The sequence below is a fragment of the Mandrillus leucophaeus genome, unplaced genomic scaffold (assembly GCF_000951045.1).
Source record: "Mandrillus leucophaeus isolate KB7577 unplaced genomic scaffold, Mleu.le_1.0 Scaffold101, whole genome shotgun sequence".
Classification (NCBI taxonomy): Eukaryota; Metazoa; Chordata; class Mammalia; order Primates; family Cercopithecidae; genus Mandrillus; species Mandrillus leucophaeus.
Genome location: NW_012098210.1, coordinates 1,383,456 through 1,402,861, shown reverse-complemented (window position 1 = coordinate 1,402,861; position 19,406 = coordinate 1,383,456). Strand labels below are relative to the sequence as shown.

The 19,406-nt window shown below is 49.5% G+C and overlaps 2 protein-coding genes across 3 annotated transcripts in view; one reads left to right on the top strand and one right to left on the bottom strand.

The window, feature by feature from the left end:
* Window positions 1–12,900, top strand: part of IDH3B (isocitrate dehydrogenase 3 (NAD+) beta) — a 34,030-nt gene extending 21,130 nt beyond the window's left edge. Inside the window, exons 2-14 of the mRNA XM_011974583.1 lie at window positions 628–791; window positions 6,666–6,925; window positions 7,073–7,153; window positions 7,320–7,418; window positions 7,512–7,632; window positions 10,306–10,366; window positions 10,446–10,578; window positions 10,685–10,818; window positions 10,910–11,012; window positions 11,101–11,247; window positions 11,501–11,595; window positions 11,710–11,770; window positions 12,460–12,900. Of these exons, the coding sequence (XP_011829973.1) occupies window positions 6,890–6,925; window positions 7,073–7,153; window positions 7,320–7,418; window positions 7,512–7,632; window positions 10,306–10,366; window positions 10,446–10,578; window positions 10,685–10,818; window positions 10,910–11,012; window positions 11,101–11,247; window positions 11,501–11,595; window positions 11,710–11,770; window positions 12,460–12,546 (1,158 nt within the window). The 5' untranslated portion in view covers window positions 628–791; window positions 6,666–6,889 and the 3' untranslated portion in view covers window positions 12,547–12,900. The remainder of the gene's footprint in view (window positions 1–627; window positions 792–6,665; window positions 6,926–7,072; window positions 7,154–7,319; window positions 7,419–7,511; window positions 7,633–10,305; window positions 10,367–10,445; window positions 10,579–10,684; window positions 10,819–10,909; window positions 11,013–11,100; window positions 11,248–11,500; window positions 11,596–11,709; window positions 11,771–12,459) is intronic.
* A 1-nt stretch (window position 12,901) lies between these two features.
* Window positions 12,902–19,121, bottom strand: NOP56 (NOP56 ribonucleoprotein). 2 transcript variants are annotated; one of them, XM_011974596.1, is made up of 12 exons: window positions 18,583–19,121; window positions 18,309–18,398; window positions 17,847–17,961; window positions 16,678–16,839; window positions 16,307–16,505; window positions 15,798–15,985; window positions 15,564–15,715; window positions 15,275–15,381; window positions 14,766–14,914; window positions 14,418–14,539; window positions 14,094–14,231; window positions 12,902–13,366 (listed from the first exon to the last, which is right to left on the bottom strand). In XM_011974596.1, exons 1-12 carry the CDS (start codon window positions 18,583–18,585, stop codon window positions 13,001–13,003), a joined length of 1,791 nt encoding a protein of 596 aa, XP_011829986.1. In that variant the 5' UTR covers window positions 18,586–19,121; the 3' UTR covers window positions 12,902–13,000. The 2 variants fall into 2 exon arrangements, with proteins under 2 accessions (XP_011829986.1, XP_011829995.1); XM_011974605.1 differs by having other exon boundaries at window positions 15,281–15,381.
* Between the last annotated feature and the right edge of the window lie 285 nt (window positions 19,122–19,406).

Genomic DNA, 19,406 nt, shown 5'->3' with positions numbered 1-19,406 from the left:
TTTTTTTTTTTTTTTTAATTTTTGTAGAGGTAGAGGGTTCATTATGTTGCCCAGGCTGGTCTCAACCTCCTGGCTTTCTCTTGCCGCAGCCTCCCAAAGTTCTGAGATTACAAATATGAGCCACTGCACTCAGCCTGCTGAACTTTTATGTGAGCAATAAATAAACTCCTCTCTTGTTTAGGCTTGGTATGTTGTATATTGTCACTTGCAACTGAATATAATCCTAACTGATATACCTGCCCAGCCCTAAATGAAGGATCATGATTGGAGGAACCCAGTGTCTCTCAACTCTGGTCAGTTTTGAGAGTCATCTATGGAGCTTATCAAAACAGCAGTGTCTAGGCCCCATCTCAGACCAATTATATCAAAACCTCTGGAGGTGAAGCCCAGATAGATATTAGAGCTCCCAAGTGATTAAAATGTGCAGCTGGGATGTGAAGCATTCGTTTAAGCCAGCCAGGGAAATCTATTCCTCTCTTTCCTAGACTCCCTTGCAGTAGGAGTGGTCATGGATTTGGTTCCGGCCTGTGAGTCCTAAGAAATCTTCTGGGAATGTTTTTACATTTCTGATAAGAAGAGTGGTTGTGGCTGGGACTGTTATTTCTCCCTTTCCATCTCTGAATGCAGAAGTGATGTCCAGAGCAGCAGCAGTCATATTGTGACTATGAAGCACCAAGGATGAGGACATCAGGCAACACACTAAGGCTGGCAGAGCAGAAGGGAAGACAGCCTGGATCCCTGGGGCATTACCAAGCAGCTAAAACAATCTCAGTAACTCCTTACCTTCAGAGGTGAGGGGGGAAAAAACAACCCATATTTGTTTTACTTTGTTTTTTAAGACGAAGTTTCCCTCCTGTTGCCCAGGTTGGAGTGCAATGGTGCAATCTCAGCTCACTGCAACCTCTGCCTCCCGGGTTCAAGCGATTCTCCTACCTCAGCCTCCCAAGTAGCCAGGATTACAGGCATGCACCACCATGCCCGGTTAATTTGTTTTTGTATTTTTAGTAGAGATGGGGTTTCTCCATATTGGTCAGCCTGGTCTCGAACTCCTGACCTCAGGTGATCTGCCCGCCTCGACCTCCTAAAGTGCTGGGGTTACAGGCATGAGCCACCACACCAGCTCCATATTTGTTTAATGAGTTTTCTGTTTATTGCAGCAGAACATATTCATACCTGGAACATACACATGGTACAGCTGCTTTGTGGGCTCTCTGTGACATTCATCGTGTGTACAAAGAAAGATGTACGGCAAACTTGTCCAACCAAGGACAAATTTTGATTGCAGCCCAGGACAGTTTTGAATGCAGCCCAACACAAATTCATAAACTTTTGTAAAATACATAAGTTGTTTTGCCTTTTTTTTTTTTTTTTAGCTCATGAACTACCGTCAGTGTTAGTGTATTTTATGTGTGGCCCAAGACAATTCTTCTTCCAGTGTGGCCCAGGGAAGCTGAAAGACTGGACACCCTGACATAAAGAGATGTACACAGCAATGTTGCTGATAATGGCCCAAACTGGAAACCACACTGTCATCAATTTAAGAAAGCCTCAGGCCGGGCTTGGTGGCTCACGCCTGTAATTCCAGCACTTTGGGAGGCTGAGGCGGGCGGCTCACCTGAGGTCAGGAGTTTGAGACCAGCCTGGCCAACATGGTGAAACTCTGTCTCTACTAAAAATACAAACAATTATCTGGGCGTGGTGGCGTGTGCCTGTAATCCCAGCTACTGAGGCAAGAGAATTGCTTGAACCCGGGAGGCGGAGGTTGCAGTGAGCCGAGTTCATGCCATTGTACTCCAACCTGGATGACAGAGTAAGACTATGTCTCAAAAAAACAAAAAACAAAAAACAAAAAAAAAAAAGAAAGGCTCCATAAATTTAGTTAATTCATATTACAGAATAAAACAATGAGGCTGCTCATTCTCTAAGACATCTGAGATACAGTGTTAAGTGAAAAAAGTAAATTATGGAATAGTAAGTATATAGAGTATGAAACCATTTATTCTGAAGCACACACTCATACACCAAAAACAATACTATATATTCCGTGTGTGTGTGTGTGTGTGTGTGTGTGTGTGTGTGTAAGAAAAGGGTTTTAAAGGGGACAACTAACTGATTCTGAGGTTAGGGCAAAAAGATTGGGGCTGTGGTTGGTGTGGTAAGAACCTTCAGACACACATATATATTATATATATTTTAAAAGAGGGTTGTCTAAAAGTACTAAAGCAAAAGTTTATATTAAAACTAACAGGAAAAAAAAAAAAGTGTTGCCTTTTAGGGGCTCTTTCTGGTAACTGATATCACCTCTCTCATTCTCTGCCATCTCTCACCTCCTCGTCTCTTTTGCTTATCATGAGAAGACTATGGCATTTGGATCCCAGCTTTCCCCTGCCTCAGCTGAGGCCACTATCCTCATTGACACCCATGGTGATATGGATGCCTCATCAATATTGTGGGTCTGAGTCCTCATCTGCAGGGTCCTTGAGCTCTCCTTGGCATCCACTCTCATTTCCCATCTGGGACTTCATTATCACCAGCATCTGCTCCACCTCCAAAACCACTGGTGGAAGCAGCATCCTCTCTTCCCATCTTAGTTGCTCAATGACCCCCACAAATACTACTCTTTGAATATTTTGGGGGTTTTTGATTCTTTCCTCACCTGCCTATTGATTAGATCTCTTCTGTCTTCACTTACCTCCTGATCCCATTTTGCCAACACTCTCAACTCCCTTGTACCTCTCTCTAGCAAAATATCACTTTTGGATGAACTCAAGTGTTTGCTTTCACCATGAAATCACACACAATTGCACCACAATAAATTTAACGGTCACCAACCTCAACAGGGTCCTTACTTACTCACCAATCCTTACTATAACTCATCTCCTCAAATATGTCTGCCCGCCTCACTGTTCGTCAGCATACCATGCTCACTGTCACCTCCACAAGGTAGTGGCTGCCTTGGCCAGATCCTTTTGCCCAGCTGGTGTATCCATTCCCCCAATTGCTTCAGGTGTTGGCCACTAATGGCTCACAGCTTCCTCCTTCTCTGAAGGGTTGTCCCTGACCTATGCCACGCAGGGGTGAAGCAGGGTTGTTAAGCTTTGTCTCAAATTGTGACAACCTTGAGTTGTCATTCATGCTCCAGAGCTCCCCAGGAGATGGGGCTGAGGTGGACTCCAGCTGAGGCCACATCTCGTTGAGCTCCTTCCCCTGCCATCTTCTGCTCATTCACCTTCTGATGTGTTTCTCCTGAGAGCACTCCTTCAACAGGTCAATTGCATAGCATCCCTGTCTTGGGCTCCGCTTCTAGGGCAGTTGATCTGAGACAGTACCTTTGCTTACATTTCCATTTTCCCTGACTGTAATCACTTCTTCTTTGTAATTCTGTTTATCCTTTCAACCACAGATCAAATTCTTTCTCCCAAGAAGCTTTTTCAGACTTTAATTTTCAAGGAATTGTCATTTGTTATATTACTCTTTTGATTGTTCATGGTTTCAGAAAAAGATCCAGTAGGCCTCACACACCAGAAATTCTGAAACTTTTGTGTGCAGTGGACCTCTTTGGAAGGCTGGTGAAGCCTGTGGAATCTTTCTTAGAAGAGGCTTTTAGGCCGGGCATGGTGGCTCACGCCTGTAATCCCAACACTTTGGAAGGCCGAGGTGGGCACATCACGAGGTCAGGAGATCAAGACTATCCTGGCTAACACGGTGAACCCCGTCTCTACTACAAATATAAAAAAAATTAGCTGGGCGTGGTGGCAGGCACCTGTAACCCCAGCTACTTGGGAGGCTGAGGCAGGAGAATGGTGTGAACCCGGGAGGCGGAGCTTGCAGTGAGCCAAGATCACGCCACTGCACTTCAGCCTGGGCAACAGAGCAAGACTCTGTCTCCAAAAAAGAAAAAAAAGAAGAGGCTTTTAAATACACAAAATAAATAGAATTACAAGACAAGACAAATATGATTAAGACAAGCCTGGGCGACATGGCAAGACCTCATGTCTACAAAATATTTTAAAATTAGCTAGGCATGGTGGCGCATGCCTGTAGTTCCAGCTACTTGGGAGGCTGAGGTGGGAGGATCTCCTGAGCCCAGGAGTTTGATTTACAGTGAGCCATGATCATACAGTAGCCTGGGCAACAGACTAAAACCATCTCTCTAAAAAGAGAAAAAGAAAAAGGAATAAAAGCTACCTTGTAACATATTACTATGTTTGCTGCTTTATTAATTCATTAAATAACACAATCTAGCATTGGGTCAAATAATGTAAAAATAGGGATTAAAGTAATACTTTAAGATATCTACTATGACTAAAATGTGGTATGAAAATATCTATATTTTTTATGATTCACAAAGTCAAGAGTACTACAGGTAGCACTGTAATCTGTGACCTGCATTCATAATGAAAGGAAATGCTAAATTTCAGTTAGAGGTGAGAATAAAGATGTGATTTTTGGTTTTCCCCATCCGGGTTCACAGTACTGATTCCTATTCATGGACACCTAGGGGATTCTGTAGACCCCAAGTTAGGACTCCTGTGCTGGAGGATTTGCAGGCCTGGGAAGCAGACATTCAAGTCACTCAGCTTCACACTGAACACTCAAGTACAGGCAGCTTATCCATCATTATGGCCTCTTGTGCTAGACAGGGGAGACTCCACAACAGTTAGAAGAAAACAAGATGGTATAACCTCCCTCCCATCCCCCAGGAGATTGGTTAAGAAACTTTTCAAAGGTCCTGACTGGATTTCTCCATTATCAGGCAGTATTGGTCAAAGACGCCCTCATGGGGACTTGAAGGCCAGGAGAGCTTGCTGAGTTCATGGGGAGAACACAGTGGCCTTCAGACAATAATGGTCTCATTTTCTTGGCCTGTGTCCACTGGTAACCTCCATCAGTTCCTTTCACCCTGGTGACAGCCACTTAGTGTTTTATCAGTTAGCAGATATTTTTTGAGTGTTAGGTGGGGAACAAGTCTGTGCAGGGATGGAAATGATGTAGTTATCCTCAAGAAAATTAGATTGCTATCAGAGATTGGATTAAGATGGTACATCTCTCTTCTTTCTTATCCTAAATTTCCTGAAGTAACAGAAAATGTAGTTTTTTAAAAAGAGTAAATCTAGCTGGGTGCGGTGGCTCATGCCTGTAATCCCAGCACTTTGGGAGGCTGAGGCGGGCGGATCACCTGAGGTCAGGAGTTTGAGACCAGCCTGGCCAACACGGTGAAACCCTGTCGCTAATAAAAATACAAAAATTAGCCGGGTGTGTTGGCTTATGCCTGTAATCCCAGCTACCAGGGAGGCGGAGGCAGGAGAATCGCTGGAACCCGGGAGGCAGAGTTCGTAAATCTTCCATTTTTTTTCTTAGTCAGAAGGAGAAATATTTGGAGAAGAAAAATGGTGACGAATGGTAATACTGATGTGGAAGCTTGGGCTAGGGAGTCTATGGGAGCAAGACAGTGGTGCTCTCTGGTTTTGGTTGGTTTCATGGGATATATGAATGGAAATAGAGGAGTGTGTTATATTAATATTATATTAGCTATAATAACAACTCTGTATTTACCCAGTACTTTTCATTTGTTCAAAACTCTTACACATTATCTAATTTAATCTTCTCATCCTACTACTATATAGGAGAATGTCTCACCTAAAGGATTGCAGAGGAGGCACAAAGCCTATGCTTGTTCCCCAAGATTAGAACCACTGGGAATGCCTTTGCCTTGCCACCTTTTTGGCTGGTTGAGGTATATACGAAGGAGGAACTTATCACAGAGAACCTAGTTAGCGGTTCTTACATTTCAGCATGTATTAACAGGGGAAGTCTGTTAGAGATATATTTTCTGGGCCCGCGACACAGAGATTTGGATTCAGCAAATGAGGTATGACTCACAAGCCTACATTTTTAACAAGTGCTCTGGTCCATCTGCATAGGTGATCCAAAACCATACTTCCAGAAGAGTGGGTGAGGCAAGTCTTCCTGTATCAGTTTGTCTTTAGGTGTGTCAATTGTACACACCTAATACCGTGACTGGAGTTGTTTTGAGACGGGTCTCGCCCTGTCTCCCAAGCTGGAGTGCAGTGGTGCCATCAGGGCTCGCTACAGCTTCCACCTCCTGGGCTTAAGTGATCCTCCCACCTCCGCCTCCTAAGTAGCTAGGACTACAGGTGTGTCACCACGCCTGGCTAATTTTTAAATTTTTTGTAGAGTCGAGGTCTCCCTATGTTGTCCAAACTCTTTTTATTTTTTATGATTGTTACTTTAAGGATCAGTCTGAAATTCCCTTTAGTCACACTTACACGCTTGAACTCATTTCTGGCACTAGTTATGGGCCTGTCCTGGGGAGTTCAAGTCTGGGACACACTATTAGGGAAATAACTGTCACAGCAAAGAAAAAGACCCTTTAAGAAAAAAACTACGAGGCAACGGGTAATACAGAGGTACTGGGCACTCTCGGAGACTGGTGGAGAAACCCCACACACACCTCCCATGGCTGTACTGTGTTCCTGCAGAGCCTGACATACAGGTATTTGGTGAGTACTGGTTAAAAGAATAACAAACGCATTGACACAATTTTAACAGCTTCCCAAGGATTTTCTCTCAATCTCTTGTTAAGCTCAGCTCCTCGTCTGATAAACATGACGTTACATTTTCCCCCCAATGTTATTTTGAAGTTTCCACGTAGATTAAATATGGCGACTGAAAATAAATCAAGAGACAAAGTGCTCGCGCATCCCATGACCTCCCCACCGGCAAGAAAGAGGAGAAACAGGCGTGAGCAAGCAGCGCTGGTTGGCGCAGAGAGAGAAGTACCAGGCACCCAGCACAGGCCGGAAGTCGGGGTAGAGGGCCGCGCCAGCTTCAGGCGTCACTTCTCACGCGACTTTCTGCGGGAAACATGGCGGCACTGAGCGGTGTCCGCTGGCTGACCCGAGTGAGCGCCCAGGACATGTGGGGCAGGGGCGGGCAAGGGAGCGGAGACTTTTTCCTAGGGTTTCCTAAACAGGGCAAAGTCAACTGTGGTGTTCGGGGTCTGGATGTCTGAAATCTGACCTTACAGGCTTGTGTGTCCCTGTTGTAGGCGTTGGTCTCCGCCGGGAACCCTGGGGCATGGAGAGGTCTGAGTACCTCGGCCGCGGCGCACGCTGCATCGCGGAGCCAGGTATGCATGAATCTGGCTGGGGTCTCGCTCACGACCCTGCCCCTTCCTCGCTGCTCCCTCCCCTGGCTTTTCTCCATCCTTCCCGGGTCTCCCCACTTCCCTACTCCCAGGACCCCTTCTCCCGCCCCAGCTCTATCTTTGCTTCTCCCTTCTTCCCCCAATTAAGGCCGAGGACGTGAGGGTGGAGGGCTCCTTTCCCGTGACCATGCTTCCGGGAGACGGTGTGGGACCTGAGCTGATGCACGCCGTCAAGGAGGTGTTCAAGGTGAGTGGCCTCGGGAATCAGACAGTAGAGGACAGTAGTGGGTTGGAAAGGATTTGGCCTTGACTGTGATGTTTTGGGAACCTGTCTCTGAAGGCTGCCGCTGTCCCAGTGGAGTTCCAGGAGCACCACCTGAGTGAGGTGCAGAATATGGCATCTGAGGAGAAGCTGGAGCAGGTGCTGAGTTCCATGAAGGAGAATAAAGTGGCCATCATTGGTATGTGTGCCCTCTTGCCACTTGTCCATGTGCCATTTAAAATCAAATGATCAAATGTTTATTAAGCCCTTCTCCCCACATGGTATGCAATTATATTAACTCTCCAGGGCAACCACCGCTGGTATTTGGACATTTGTTCTTTCCCATTGGGAACCCAGGAGTTGAGAGATCATGTCAGCTGTCTATGCAGAAAAGTTCCAGGGGTTCTGAGTCTGTCCTGAGGCTACATCAACTGTCATCAAATCTTGTTCATTGCATTTCTGGAATACCACTTCTAGCTGCCCCTTCTCTTCTCTTCTCTTCTCTTTCTTTTCATTTGTTTTCTTTCCCTCCCTCCCTCCCACTTTTCTTCCCTTCCCTTCCCCTCTTCCTTTCTTCCCCTCTCCCCCTCTCTCTCTCTTTCTTTTTTTTTTTTTTTGAGACAGTCTCACTCTGTTGCCCAGGTTGGAGTGCAGTGGTGCGATCTCTGCTCACTGCAACCTCCCCATCTCCAGTTCAAGCGATTCTCCTGCTTCAGCCTCCCGAGTAGCTGGGACTACAGGTGTGCATCACCACACCCAGCTAATTTTTGTATTTGTTTTGTTTTGTTTAAAACAGAGTCTTGCTCTGTTGCCCAGGCTGGAGTGCAATGTCGCCATCTTGGCTCACTGCAACCTCCGCCTCCCGGATTCAAGCGATTCTCCTGCCTCAGCCTCCTGAGTAGCTGGCTGGTATTACAGGAGTGTGCCACCACGCCTAATTTTTGTATTTTTAGTAGAGGTGGGGTTTCACCATGTTGGTCGGGCTGGTCTTGAACTCCTGACCTTGTGATCTGCCCGCCTTGGCCTCCCAAAGTGCTGGGATTACAAGCGTGAGCCACCATGCCCAGGCTAATTTTTGAATTTTTAGTAGAGGCAGGGTTTTATCATGTTGGCCAGGCAGGTCTCGAACTCTTGACCTCAAGTGATCCACCCACCTCCGCATTCCAAAGTGCTGGGATTATAGGCATGAGCCACCCTGCCTAGCTGCCCCTTTTCTTTTGTCTTCCATGCTTTAATCTCCTCATTTGAATTTTTTGGCTTCTAGTTCTGCCCCTACAGTTCATCTTCCATATCTCTTTTCTTGGAAAGAACAGCCTGACTTTTCCAGGTCAGCCTTACCATAGGAAAGTCAGTACTTTATAAGTTGGCCCTTAACTTTTCTGCCTTGGTTCCACAACTCTTGTTCTGTGCTTCAATCACACTAGATTGTGTGTTAGATGCCAAATATGTACTACCTGACTTATACTGTTCCCTGTACCCAGAACATTCATTCTTTGAAGCTACCTGTTAGAGTCCTTCTCACTCATTCACTGTATTAGTTTCCCATAGCTGCCATAACACACTACCATGAACCTGGTGGCCTATCATAACAGAAATGTATTCTCTCACAGTACTGGAGGTCATAAGTCTGAAATTAAGGGGTTGGCAGGGCCCTGCTCCCTCTGAAGGTTTAGGGGAGAATCCTTTCTTGCCTCTTCTGGTGGCTCCTGCTGTTTTTTGACTTGTAGATGCATCACCCCAGTATCTGTGGTTTTCTTCCTTCTCTATCTCTGTATCATTTTTCTCCTTAAATATTTATCACTGGATTTAGGGCCAACCCTCATCCAGGACGATTTTTTCTCAAGATCCTTAACTTAGTTACATCTGCAAAGCCTCTTTTCCCAAATAAGGTCACATATATAGGTTCTGGGGCTCACGGCATGGACAGTCATTTCGGGGATCACTATTGAGCCCATTGTGCTCACATAACTTAAGGCGTGACTGAAGTGCTAGCTGTTCTGTGCTATATCCTGATATTACTGGAGAGGATTTCCTCTTTGTGTTGCTATGCAAGTTTCCCATGGTATTTATCATGTCTTTCATATTATCTGTCTTTCCCAGTGTACCGTTTGCTTCTCGAGGGCAGGAGTTGTATGGTTTTAGTTGCTATCCTTATTGCCTGACATATAATTGACATTCATCAGTAGTTGTTGGATTAAAAAATGTCAAATAAGGAGAAGGCACAGAAACATCTAAAAGATCACAGATCTGCTAGCATTGTTTTTCAACTTCTTATTAAACCCAGGCTCTTTTTTGATAAATAGAAAAAAATCCATTCTCCATTTTGAAGTTTCAGCCTAAATTAAATATGTTGACTAAAAATAAAGCATTAAGGCTGGGGTGGGCGGATCACTTGAGGTCAGGAGTTCAAGACCAGCCTGGCCAATATGGTGAGACCCCCGCCTCTACTAAAAATACAAAAAGTTAGCCAGGTGTGGTGGCACATGCCTGTAATCCCAGCTACTGGGGCGGCTGAGGCAGAATAATTGCTTGAACTTGGGAGGTGGAGGTTGCAGTGAGCCCAGATAGCACCACTGCACTCTAGGCGACAGAGTGAGACCCTGTCTCTCTCTCCGCCCCCCCTCTCGCTCTCTCTCTCTCTCTCTCACACACACACACACACACACACACAGCAATAGATGAAATGTTTCTGGCTGTAACCACATTATTCTCTTTTGTCCCTTGCCCCCAGCAACAATTTAAAAATTACTGATTTGGGAATGGGAGATGGGAGTCTGGGTTACATTATGTTCCTAAGGGGGTTAGACACTGGTCTGGGTTCCCTTGGGCTTGGCCAGTGCCTGACACTCCTTTTCCCACTTTGTTTACACAGGAAAGATTCATACCCCGATGGAGTATAAGGGGGAGCTAGCCTCCTATGATATGCGGCTGAGGTAGGTGGTCTGGGTGGGGCGAATGGTCGAGAGGTGTCAGGGCACCAGGAGCGGAGCTGATGGCCCTGCCCACCCTCAGGCGTAAGTTGGACTTGTTTGCCAACGTAGTCCATGTGAAGTCACTTCCTGGGTATATGACTCGGCACAACAATCTAGACCTGGTGATCATTCGAGAGCAGACCGAAGGGGAGTACAGCTCTCTGGAACATGAGGTGAGGCCCCAGAAACTGGGGAAGGGCAAGGATGAAGGTGGGAGAGAGGTGGAGCTCCTTGTTTCCCTTCCCAGTGTCACCTAGCTGCTGCTGTCTTCTTACCCAGAGTGCAAGGGGTGTGATTGAGTGTTTGAAGATTGTCACACGAGCCAAGTCTCAGCGGATTGCAAAGTTCGCCTTTGACTATGCCACCAAGAAAGGGCGGAGCAAGGTCACTGCTGTCCACAAGGCCAACATCATGTGAGGGACATGGCTTTGTGTAGGATGGGTTCCTGGGAAGGTAGCCCCTGTACTTTCTCGGCTGATTCTGTCCCCTTTGGCCCATGGACAGGAAACTTGGGGATGGGTTGTTCCTGCAGTGCTGCGAGGAAGTTGCTGAACTGTACCCCAAAATCAAATTTGAGACAATGATCATAGACAACTGCTGCATGCAGGTGAGGCCTCCCCACATCTCCACTCACGGGGCGGAGGAGGAGGGTGGGGAGTGGAATTTACTTCATGCCTACACCTTTCATCCTCTAGCTGGTGCAGAATCCTTACCAGTTTGATGTGCTCGTGATGCCCAATCTCTATGGGAACATTATTGACAATCTGGCTGCTGGCCTGGTTGGGGGAGCTGGTGTGGTCCCTGGTGAGAGCTATAGTGCAGAATATGCAGTCTTTGAGACGGTGAGTGAGGCTGCTTTCTCCTTCGGCCCTTCCTACGTGCCCTTTCTCTGACCTCAAGTCTGCCATTTCTCCCCCATCCCAGTGTCTCCACTTCCTAAGTGATCTTAGCCTGTTCTTCCCCCACGCTGCCCACCATGCCTCTTTTCAGTGACCCTGGCCTGACCTTCCCCTCCCATAATGTCCTTTTCCAACCTAAGCCTCTGTGTACCCTTCCTGGCTCCTCCCAGTGTCTAGCCTGCCCCTCTTTCCACAGGGTGCCCGGCACCCATTTGCCCAGGCAGTGGGCAGGAATATAGCCAATCCCACAGCCATGCTGCTGTCGGCTTCCAACATGTTGCGGCATCTCAAGTAGGTCACGGGAGGCTGTGGGCAGTGGTTGGGTGTTGTGAGGAGGAGCCCGGTGGGGAAATTCGTGGGAGGTGTCTTGGGGGAGTCACAGTTTCTTCCTGTCCATATCCACAGTCTTGAGTATCACTCCAACATGATTGCAGATGCAGTGAAGAAGGTGATCAAAGTTGGCAAGGTGAGTTTAGAAGAGTAGTGGTGGCTTCAGGGTTTAGAGTAGTTCTGGGGTCAGCACCTCGGTACTACTCTCTGGGGAACCTGAATGGGGGTCTCTTTTTCCCCCAGGTTCCCAGAACATCTGCTCCCTGACATCCCTGCATCCCTCTCAGGGCTGTTCTTCACCTCCCTTCTCTTGGCTGTTTCATCCTCTTGATCTCTTTTGCCTCTTAGATCCCATCTGCTGTTCCCTCTTTCCTGCTCCATCCACTGCCCTTTTCATGGGCCATCTGAATGCAGAACTTGCAGCTCTCCTTGGGGGTGGAACAGCAAGGGATACAGGCAGGCTGAAGCATCAGCTTCACCTTCACACCCATCTCCTTTCCGCTGCGATTCTTTCCTTCCACCTGGTCTTGTCTCTATTTCTTCCAAGGAAGGTAGCCACATCGCGCCTCTGATCTGCATTTCCCATCATCTTTGCCTGCTCAGCCTCCTGTCCTGCTCTGGCTGCAGCACAGCTAATAGTGGCTTAAGAGGAGTGGGCAGGTCCATGTGCTTCCCAACCTGGCTCCTCCTTCCATTCCTGTGCATTGCCTCTTTTTTCTGGCTGTCACGCATTCTTGGATTCCATTTCCTCAATCACATTGCCCTACCTCCCTTCATGGGCTCTCTTTTCTCCCTCCCCACGGCTGTTGCCGGTGGTGGCTGTAGGTGCGGACTCGAGACATGGGCGGCTACAGCACCACAACCGACTTCATCAAGTCTGTCATCGGTCACCTGCACCCCCATGGGAGCTAGAGCCCTTTATTTCTTCCAGCCTTGCAAGGACCACACTCCCCATACCCTTCAGTGCAGTGCACCAGGGAAGAGACCTTGTGCCTCTAGGCAGTGGACCATGGTCACCTTGCTGGGTAGAGCCTAGGTTGTCCTTGGGCCCGCTTCCTTAGGGGAGACTGTTGGGTGGTGATGGGAATTGTTAGGCTGGAACCCAGGCCACATGGATGATGATGATTCTCCCCCACAGGTTCGAACCTCTGACATGGGTGGCTATGCTACTTGCCATGACTTCACTGAGGCTGTCATTGCTGCCTTGCCCCACCCATAGGCCTTGTCCATACTCATGTAAGGTGTCCAATAAAGAACATGAACCAACTTTTGTGAATTTGTTTTTATTGGGGAACAGGGCACAGGGTGGAAGATGTCACCTTGGGCTATGGTGTGTCCCACCTCCCAGAGAATGTCCATTTGCATTCTAATCTTCCTGGGATGCTTTATGGAACTTTTTCTTCTTCTTGGAGCTGCTCTTGCCAGCTGCCTCTTCAGGCCCACTGCTGACTGGCTCCTCTTTGGAGAATTTCCTCTTTTTCTTGGAGCCACTTCTGTGGCCTGCCTCTTCGGGGTCATTAACTGTTTCCTCCTTGGGTGAAGACTTCTTCCTCTTGGGAAGACTGGTGCTGCCAGCGGTCTCTTCAAGATCACTACTCATCAACTCCTCCTTGGAAAAAGATTTCTTTTTCTTGGGTTTGGAGAAAGGGATAGATGGGTCTTCCATTCCATTCTCCTGAGGAACCTCCTGGGGCTTTTGCTTTTTCTTCTTTTTGGGTTTTTCACTCGTCTCCTAAAGGGAAGGACAGGGGAACAGGCTGTGAGAACAGTGCCATCACACACACCCCCATTACATCTTCAGCAATTAAGTAGCCAAAGCAGGGAAAACTGTGTAGTTACTAACACTGCCCAGTGTTTCTGGCATAGTTTAATTGTGTAGGTATTAACTTTAGAACTCCATCCCAAAGACTGTCCCAAATTAGAAGGAAAACATGTAATGAGAAATTACCTCAGCCCATTAAAAAAAAACCTAAAGAAACACCCACCATGCTGGTCACAACAGAACCCTCATGCCAAGTTCCAGAGAGGGCCCTGAAACACTGTTTAAGAAACTGGGTGCTAAATGAAAATCTCAGGGAGAATGATTGTAGCTTAGCACATTGGGGACCTCCCTGCCCCCATCCCCACTGTGAAACACTACCACCTCCGGACACACGTCTGAGAATAAGCAGAGCAGGAATTTACACTACCCCAGGTTGAGGACTCCTGGGAAGCAGCCGAGGACAGAACACACATGCCCAGGGAACAGGTGTGAGCTACAACCAGCTCTCTGGGCTCTTGAGCAAGTTCAGCACCTATATCCTTCCTATAGAATCAAGAGGTAGTTTTAGATGTTTCAGGTCCTTGTTTCAGTCCAAAAGCCTGGACTCAAGACCATGGCTTGATGCAGCACATCCTTTATTCTGCTGTTGAAAATCCTACAACCTAGGATCTCTGCCAGGGTCATGCTGCCTACTGACCTCACACTCCTCTGGAGTACTACTGCTGTTTTCTGAAGATGCGAGGGCAAGTGCAGCCAGCCGTTTCTTTTCCTTCTTTAAGCGTTTCTTCTCCTGTTTCTCCAGCTTCCTAGTAATCTCAGCAGCCGCTTCCTCTGCCTGGTCGAAGAAAAGTGCTAAAAGGGCCTGAAGACCTCTGGTGCTCTGAGGACTCCTTTCTGGCATTATTGGATCAGGCTCATTAAATCAGTTTTTTTTGCCTCCACTCTACGAGGTCAGGCTCAGACAGTTCATCACCTCCAACAGCTAGCTATGCCTCTCCACGCCCAGCAAAGCCCAACTAACCTGAACCATTGCTTCCTTCATGACATCCAGATTCTTTCGTGGTATCTCTCCAGTCTCATAGAAGGACAGTCGCTCTTCAACTTGTTCTCGAAGCTTCTCCCCAAATACACTCGTGGGCACCTCTGGATGTGCGTGAGTAACAAAGCCTGTCAGCCCAAAGAGAAAAACTACCCCCACCCTGTGTTCCCTCTGCCCTCAGCTTCACTCAGACCCAGAGTCTCAACACTCACTAGGTGAACTGCTGTTGACGAAAAATATTGCCATCATCGTGGAAGCTATGGTTGTGAGCCTCCCCACCCAGCCAGCCAGCCAGCCCCTTCTCACAACTGCCAGCCCCCCCACCCATACCAGAGAAGCAATCGATTCGTGAGGCAATACTGCATTTGTTTGCCAGGTATCGGGAGATGCGGCCTTTGTTCTTGGCAGCTGCTCGGCCAATGAAGGTGGAGTGGAAAATGAGTCCGTATTTTGGTGTGTTACCCCTTGTCTTCAGGGCTCTGAGAAAATATTCAGTGGAGAGTTTAAGATCAGAAATTTCAACCCCATTAGCCAAGGCAGCTCAGCTCCTCCCCTCCTCTCACCCCCAAGTCCTGAGTGAGCCTCAGGCCAGATTGGATCTCTACCCCAATGCATGCCAACCCATAGCTCCCAGAGGCAGAGGGAAGGCATCCGATGTCGCTGACCTGGAGACTTGGTCCCTTTGCTGGGCCCTGGGAATCACTCAGACACCAGGACTGGCCATCACCCCCATAGCAGAGGCCTGTATAGGTCAGGGAGCCCTGGTCAGCCATCACCGTGATCCCCCAACAAGCAGTGGGCACCAGAAGTGGCACCTGATTGTGGGCAGGTGCCCTCACTGGTACCTGAACAGGGCCTTTTCAGCCCCAAGGATCTGCACTGTGGATGCTGGATACTTGGCCAGGTTGGTGAGGCTGCCAGCATGTGCGATGAGACGTGCACCTACCTGGAAAGAGTCAAGGAAGCAGTCAGAGAAACGAACTGCTGACCTGCGAGTTGCATGACAGCCCTGCTCCCCCCCTCCCCATCAAGCACAACTAGGGAAGACATAGTGGGTGAAGAAATACAGCAGTGCAGGTGCACATGGCAACAGTCCTTATTCTCCCATCTTTGTGTCCCGTGACGCACCGCTTCCCCAATTAGGGCTGACAGGCTGGGGGCTACTTGGCTCATCTTGGAGCGCAGGTAAGTGTGTAGGCTCTGGCGGTACTCAGATAAAGACACCACACGACTGGAGAAGCTCTCGATGTTTATCAAGTCAATGGCAGATATGTCCATGCCTAGGAAAAACCAAGTGTGAATGCAGGAGGCCAGATATTCAGAGCCCCACACCTTATGCAGGCTGCCAGGCTCTGCACTGACCCATGGAGGACCGTGAGGCATCCAGAATAGCCTTAGCCTTGGCCCCATCCATTGTCAGCTCCTCCAGCTTCTCCAGCTTTTCCTCATTCAGTTCCCTTCGGTTTCCAATAAACTGGGCAAGACGGCAGTATGTGGCATTGTCGTTGATGATCTTCACCAGCTCCGGAAAGTGATACCCATACCACTCCCTGCAAAGAGCCACAGTCACTCCCTGGCCCAGCTGCTTCATCAAAAACCATAGAGCTACAAATCTTCATTCTATGTTCCCCCATTCACAATACAGACCAGGCACAGGGCCTGAGCTGAGGTGTATATAGGGTAGGTTTACTCTACCTCCTCTTTCTATACAGTCAGTGTAAGAACACAGCCTGTGGTAAGCACCAGGAGGCCTAGACCCAGCCCCAGTCCACATGGTTCTACCCACAGGATGGTCAGTCCTCATCAAGACTCAGAATTAGCTAAACTACAGACCAAAGGCTCCAGTATTATGGGTGGCCCCTGCACTTTACCTGACACGCATAGAGAAGGTATTGATGTCCTTATCCAGCTGGTCCAGGAGGCTAATGGACTGGATGATCATATTGTCCACTCGGTTCACATTAAACTTAACTTTGGCACGGGAATAGCTGTGTCCCAGCCCCAGCTGTGCTTTACAAGCTGACAGATCAGTCAGACCCTTCACCAGATTGTGGAAGTGCAGACGAACTCCTAAGAAGAGGGCAGGACGGTGAGCAACAAGGGGCTCTGAGCTAGCTCCCGCACCCATGGGCACCAGCCAAGTCCAGGGCCTTCCCAGAAGTCACAACAAGCACCCACGTTTCCAGAACCTCCTCCCCGAAAATGTCAAGGATAACATGAATATAACGGATGATGGTCTCACCTCTCAGGATCTCAGCTATGACGCCTCCAGTCTGGCAGTTGTACCCTAACTCCTCCTGTATTGCAGCACCAATCTTGGGATCCCCAACTCCCAAGAGTACTTTCTTCTTTTTGGATGGCAGGTGGGTCTCCAAGAGCAGGCGGAGGTCCTCATGAACAACCCCTCAGAGGAAAGAACACAGTTCCCACTCACAGGCTGAAGGATGATCAATTCTAACATCTCCTCAGCTGATTACCCTGCTTCCACGGAGCATGCTGGGATGGCATACCTAGACCCCTCCCCATCAGGCATTGCTCAGAGACATGGAGACATCAGTGACTGCACTCAGGGGATTGACAGATTTGATTCGCAAGTCATCACTGCAAAGCCTGGCCCAGCAATGGGAACAATTGCACTCAGGTCTGATAGCACAATCGTGCAATAAATAGCAGCTTGTAACACACCCTTGAGCATTTAGTAGAATTTGCCTTCTAGAACCAAACCTTTTTTTCTTAGCCTGTGTTTATCCAACTGCCCTTTCCAAGCAAATAAAAAGCAGAAAACTAGACACCTGATTGTGTTTAGGCAAAAAACTCAGGCACAGGTAGGTGTTAAGCCAACCCCCTTTAAGAAACCCCCTTTGTCAAGCCGGGCACGGTGGCTCGCGCCTGTAATCTCAGCACTTTGGGAGGCCGAGGTGGGGGATCACGAGGTCAGGAGATCCAGACCATCCTGGCCAACATGGTGAAACCCCGTCTCTATTAAAAACACAAAATTAGCCGGGTGTGGTGGCTGGCACACGCCTGTAATCCCCGTTACTCGGGAGGTTGAGGCAGAAGAATCGCGTGAACCAGGGAGGCGGAGGTTGCAGTGAGCCCAGATCTTGCCACTGCACTCCAGCCTGGAGGGCAGAGACTCTGTCTCAAAAAATAATTTGTCACTACAGTGCCCACAAGGAAACGTAACACACATCCCACATCGTCTGCTTTCAACAGTTTGGTCCATCACAGTTCCCAGATCTTGAGCTCTGTGAAGACAATTATTTCAAATTACACAGTTATGTCTCAAATACTGCCTCACACCTATCAGACTCACAGCCGGCCAAGGACGGCAAATACTATCACAAGCTGCCCGAGAGGATACCGGAAGGAACCACATCTCCCTGTGATACTTGGTGGTGGCCGACTCACCTTCAGACACGGCGTTGGCATTTTCCAAGGCAACCTGGGACGAGGCAAAGGGACAAAAGGCCACCAGACGAACGATGTTGTGGAATTTGCCCAAGTTGAGCACGGACTCCTCCACCTAGTGGGGGAGAAAGAGGCTGAATGGTTTCCTTCCCTCCCTCCTGCCTCTGCGGCGCAGTAAAGCAGCGGTTCTCAGCCTTGGAAGCTCTTAAAATATACTGACAGCGGGACCCCACAACCCAGCTCTGCTTTAATCGTTCCGGCGCGGGGTCCGGGAGGCTTATTTCTAACTGCTAGAGCGATTCTTCCCATGAGTCAAGGTAAAGACCCCCGGATCTAGAGCTTTCCAGGCCCGCCCCCCGCCCCGAACCTCTCGGCCGGCCACGTGGGAGCGCGCGCTGCATGCTGGGACCTGCGCGGTGAGGGTCTGCGAGGCCGCCAGAGGAGCCCATGGATCTCACCCACCTGCGGCTGCAGCAGACTGATCTCCTCCACTTCCTTCAGTGCCAGCAGCGCGTAGCCGACCGCATGCTCAAATAGCACGTGCAACAGCACCTGCAACGGGAGCCGGGGCGCGACCGTCAGCTCAACCTCCGCGTCTGCCGGAACCCACTCCCAGAGCAGGCGCAGGCGCACGCCCAGGCCCAGGCCCAAGCCCAGGCCCAGGCTCTGTCTGAAGCGCGAACCCAGACCGAAGCCCCCACCTTCGCGTCGCCCGCGCCCCACAACCACTCCTCACCATGGCGCCCGCTCCCGGGTTCGGCTCGCAATGCGGCTAGCGCGCTCCGGCGCGCGGAACCAGGCTCCAGAGGCCACGCCCCCGCCCCGCAGACCAATCGGAGGCCGGGGACGACACCATCTCCCGGCCTTTAGAGGGGCCGCCCGAGGTGGTATCGCCCGGAGCGCGGGCTGGGTGGCGCCGAGCGCGGGCGAGCAGGCCTTCTCTGGTCTCTGCAGCTGCGTGGGCGGGCGCGGTTGCCGGGGACGCGCGGCCCGGAGTCGGGCCTTGCTGGCGGCGAAAAGACATGGGTAGGACCTTTCGGTATAATAGTCCGGTTCCAGATGTTCTTGTCATATAAGTTGCGGGCAGCAGAGATGGGTGAAGTCGGGGTGGAAGGCTCCACGTAGGGCACGGCGTCCATCCCAGAGACCGCTGCCTAGCCGGCTGCCCGCTGCGCCCGTGGCCTCGGGCCCCAGACCCTGCGCCCCAAGTCCCCGGGACCCATCCGTTCCCGTCCCCTACTCGGGGACGAGCCTTCCCGGCGCTGGGTGGGCCGTTCATCCTTTCCTCCCACCCGGAACGGGAGCGTTTCCTTGCGCGCTTTGGCGCAGACCCTGCTGGGAACGTGGCTTGCGCAGCTTTCTTCGTACTACTAATTTTATTTATTATTTTTTAAAATGACGGTGTCAGGCAGTGACGTGCGAAAGAAAGACGCTCCAACGTCCTCCTAGGCCAGTTTCTTGTTGCTGTGCTGCTCGGGACCCGGCTTCTTTTGCTGGCCACGTGTTGCTTCTCCGCTTGAGCGGCCCTGAATTCTGGGCACCGGCGAGCGCCAAGTGAAT

What these genes read in the sequence shown, in the direction of transcription:
- NOP56 (XM_011974596.1), bottom strand. An exon ending in TGCCTCACGGTCCTCCATGG is followed by an intron (nt 15,716 to 15,797) that starts GTCAGTGCAGAG and finishes GGTTTTTCCTAG; the next exon opens with GCATGGACATATCTGCCATT. An exon ending in CAGCCCTAATTGGGGAAGCG is followed by an intron (nt 15,382 to 15,563) that starts GTGCGTCACGGG and finishes GACTCTTTCCAG; the next exon opens with GTAGGTGCACGTCTCATCGC.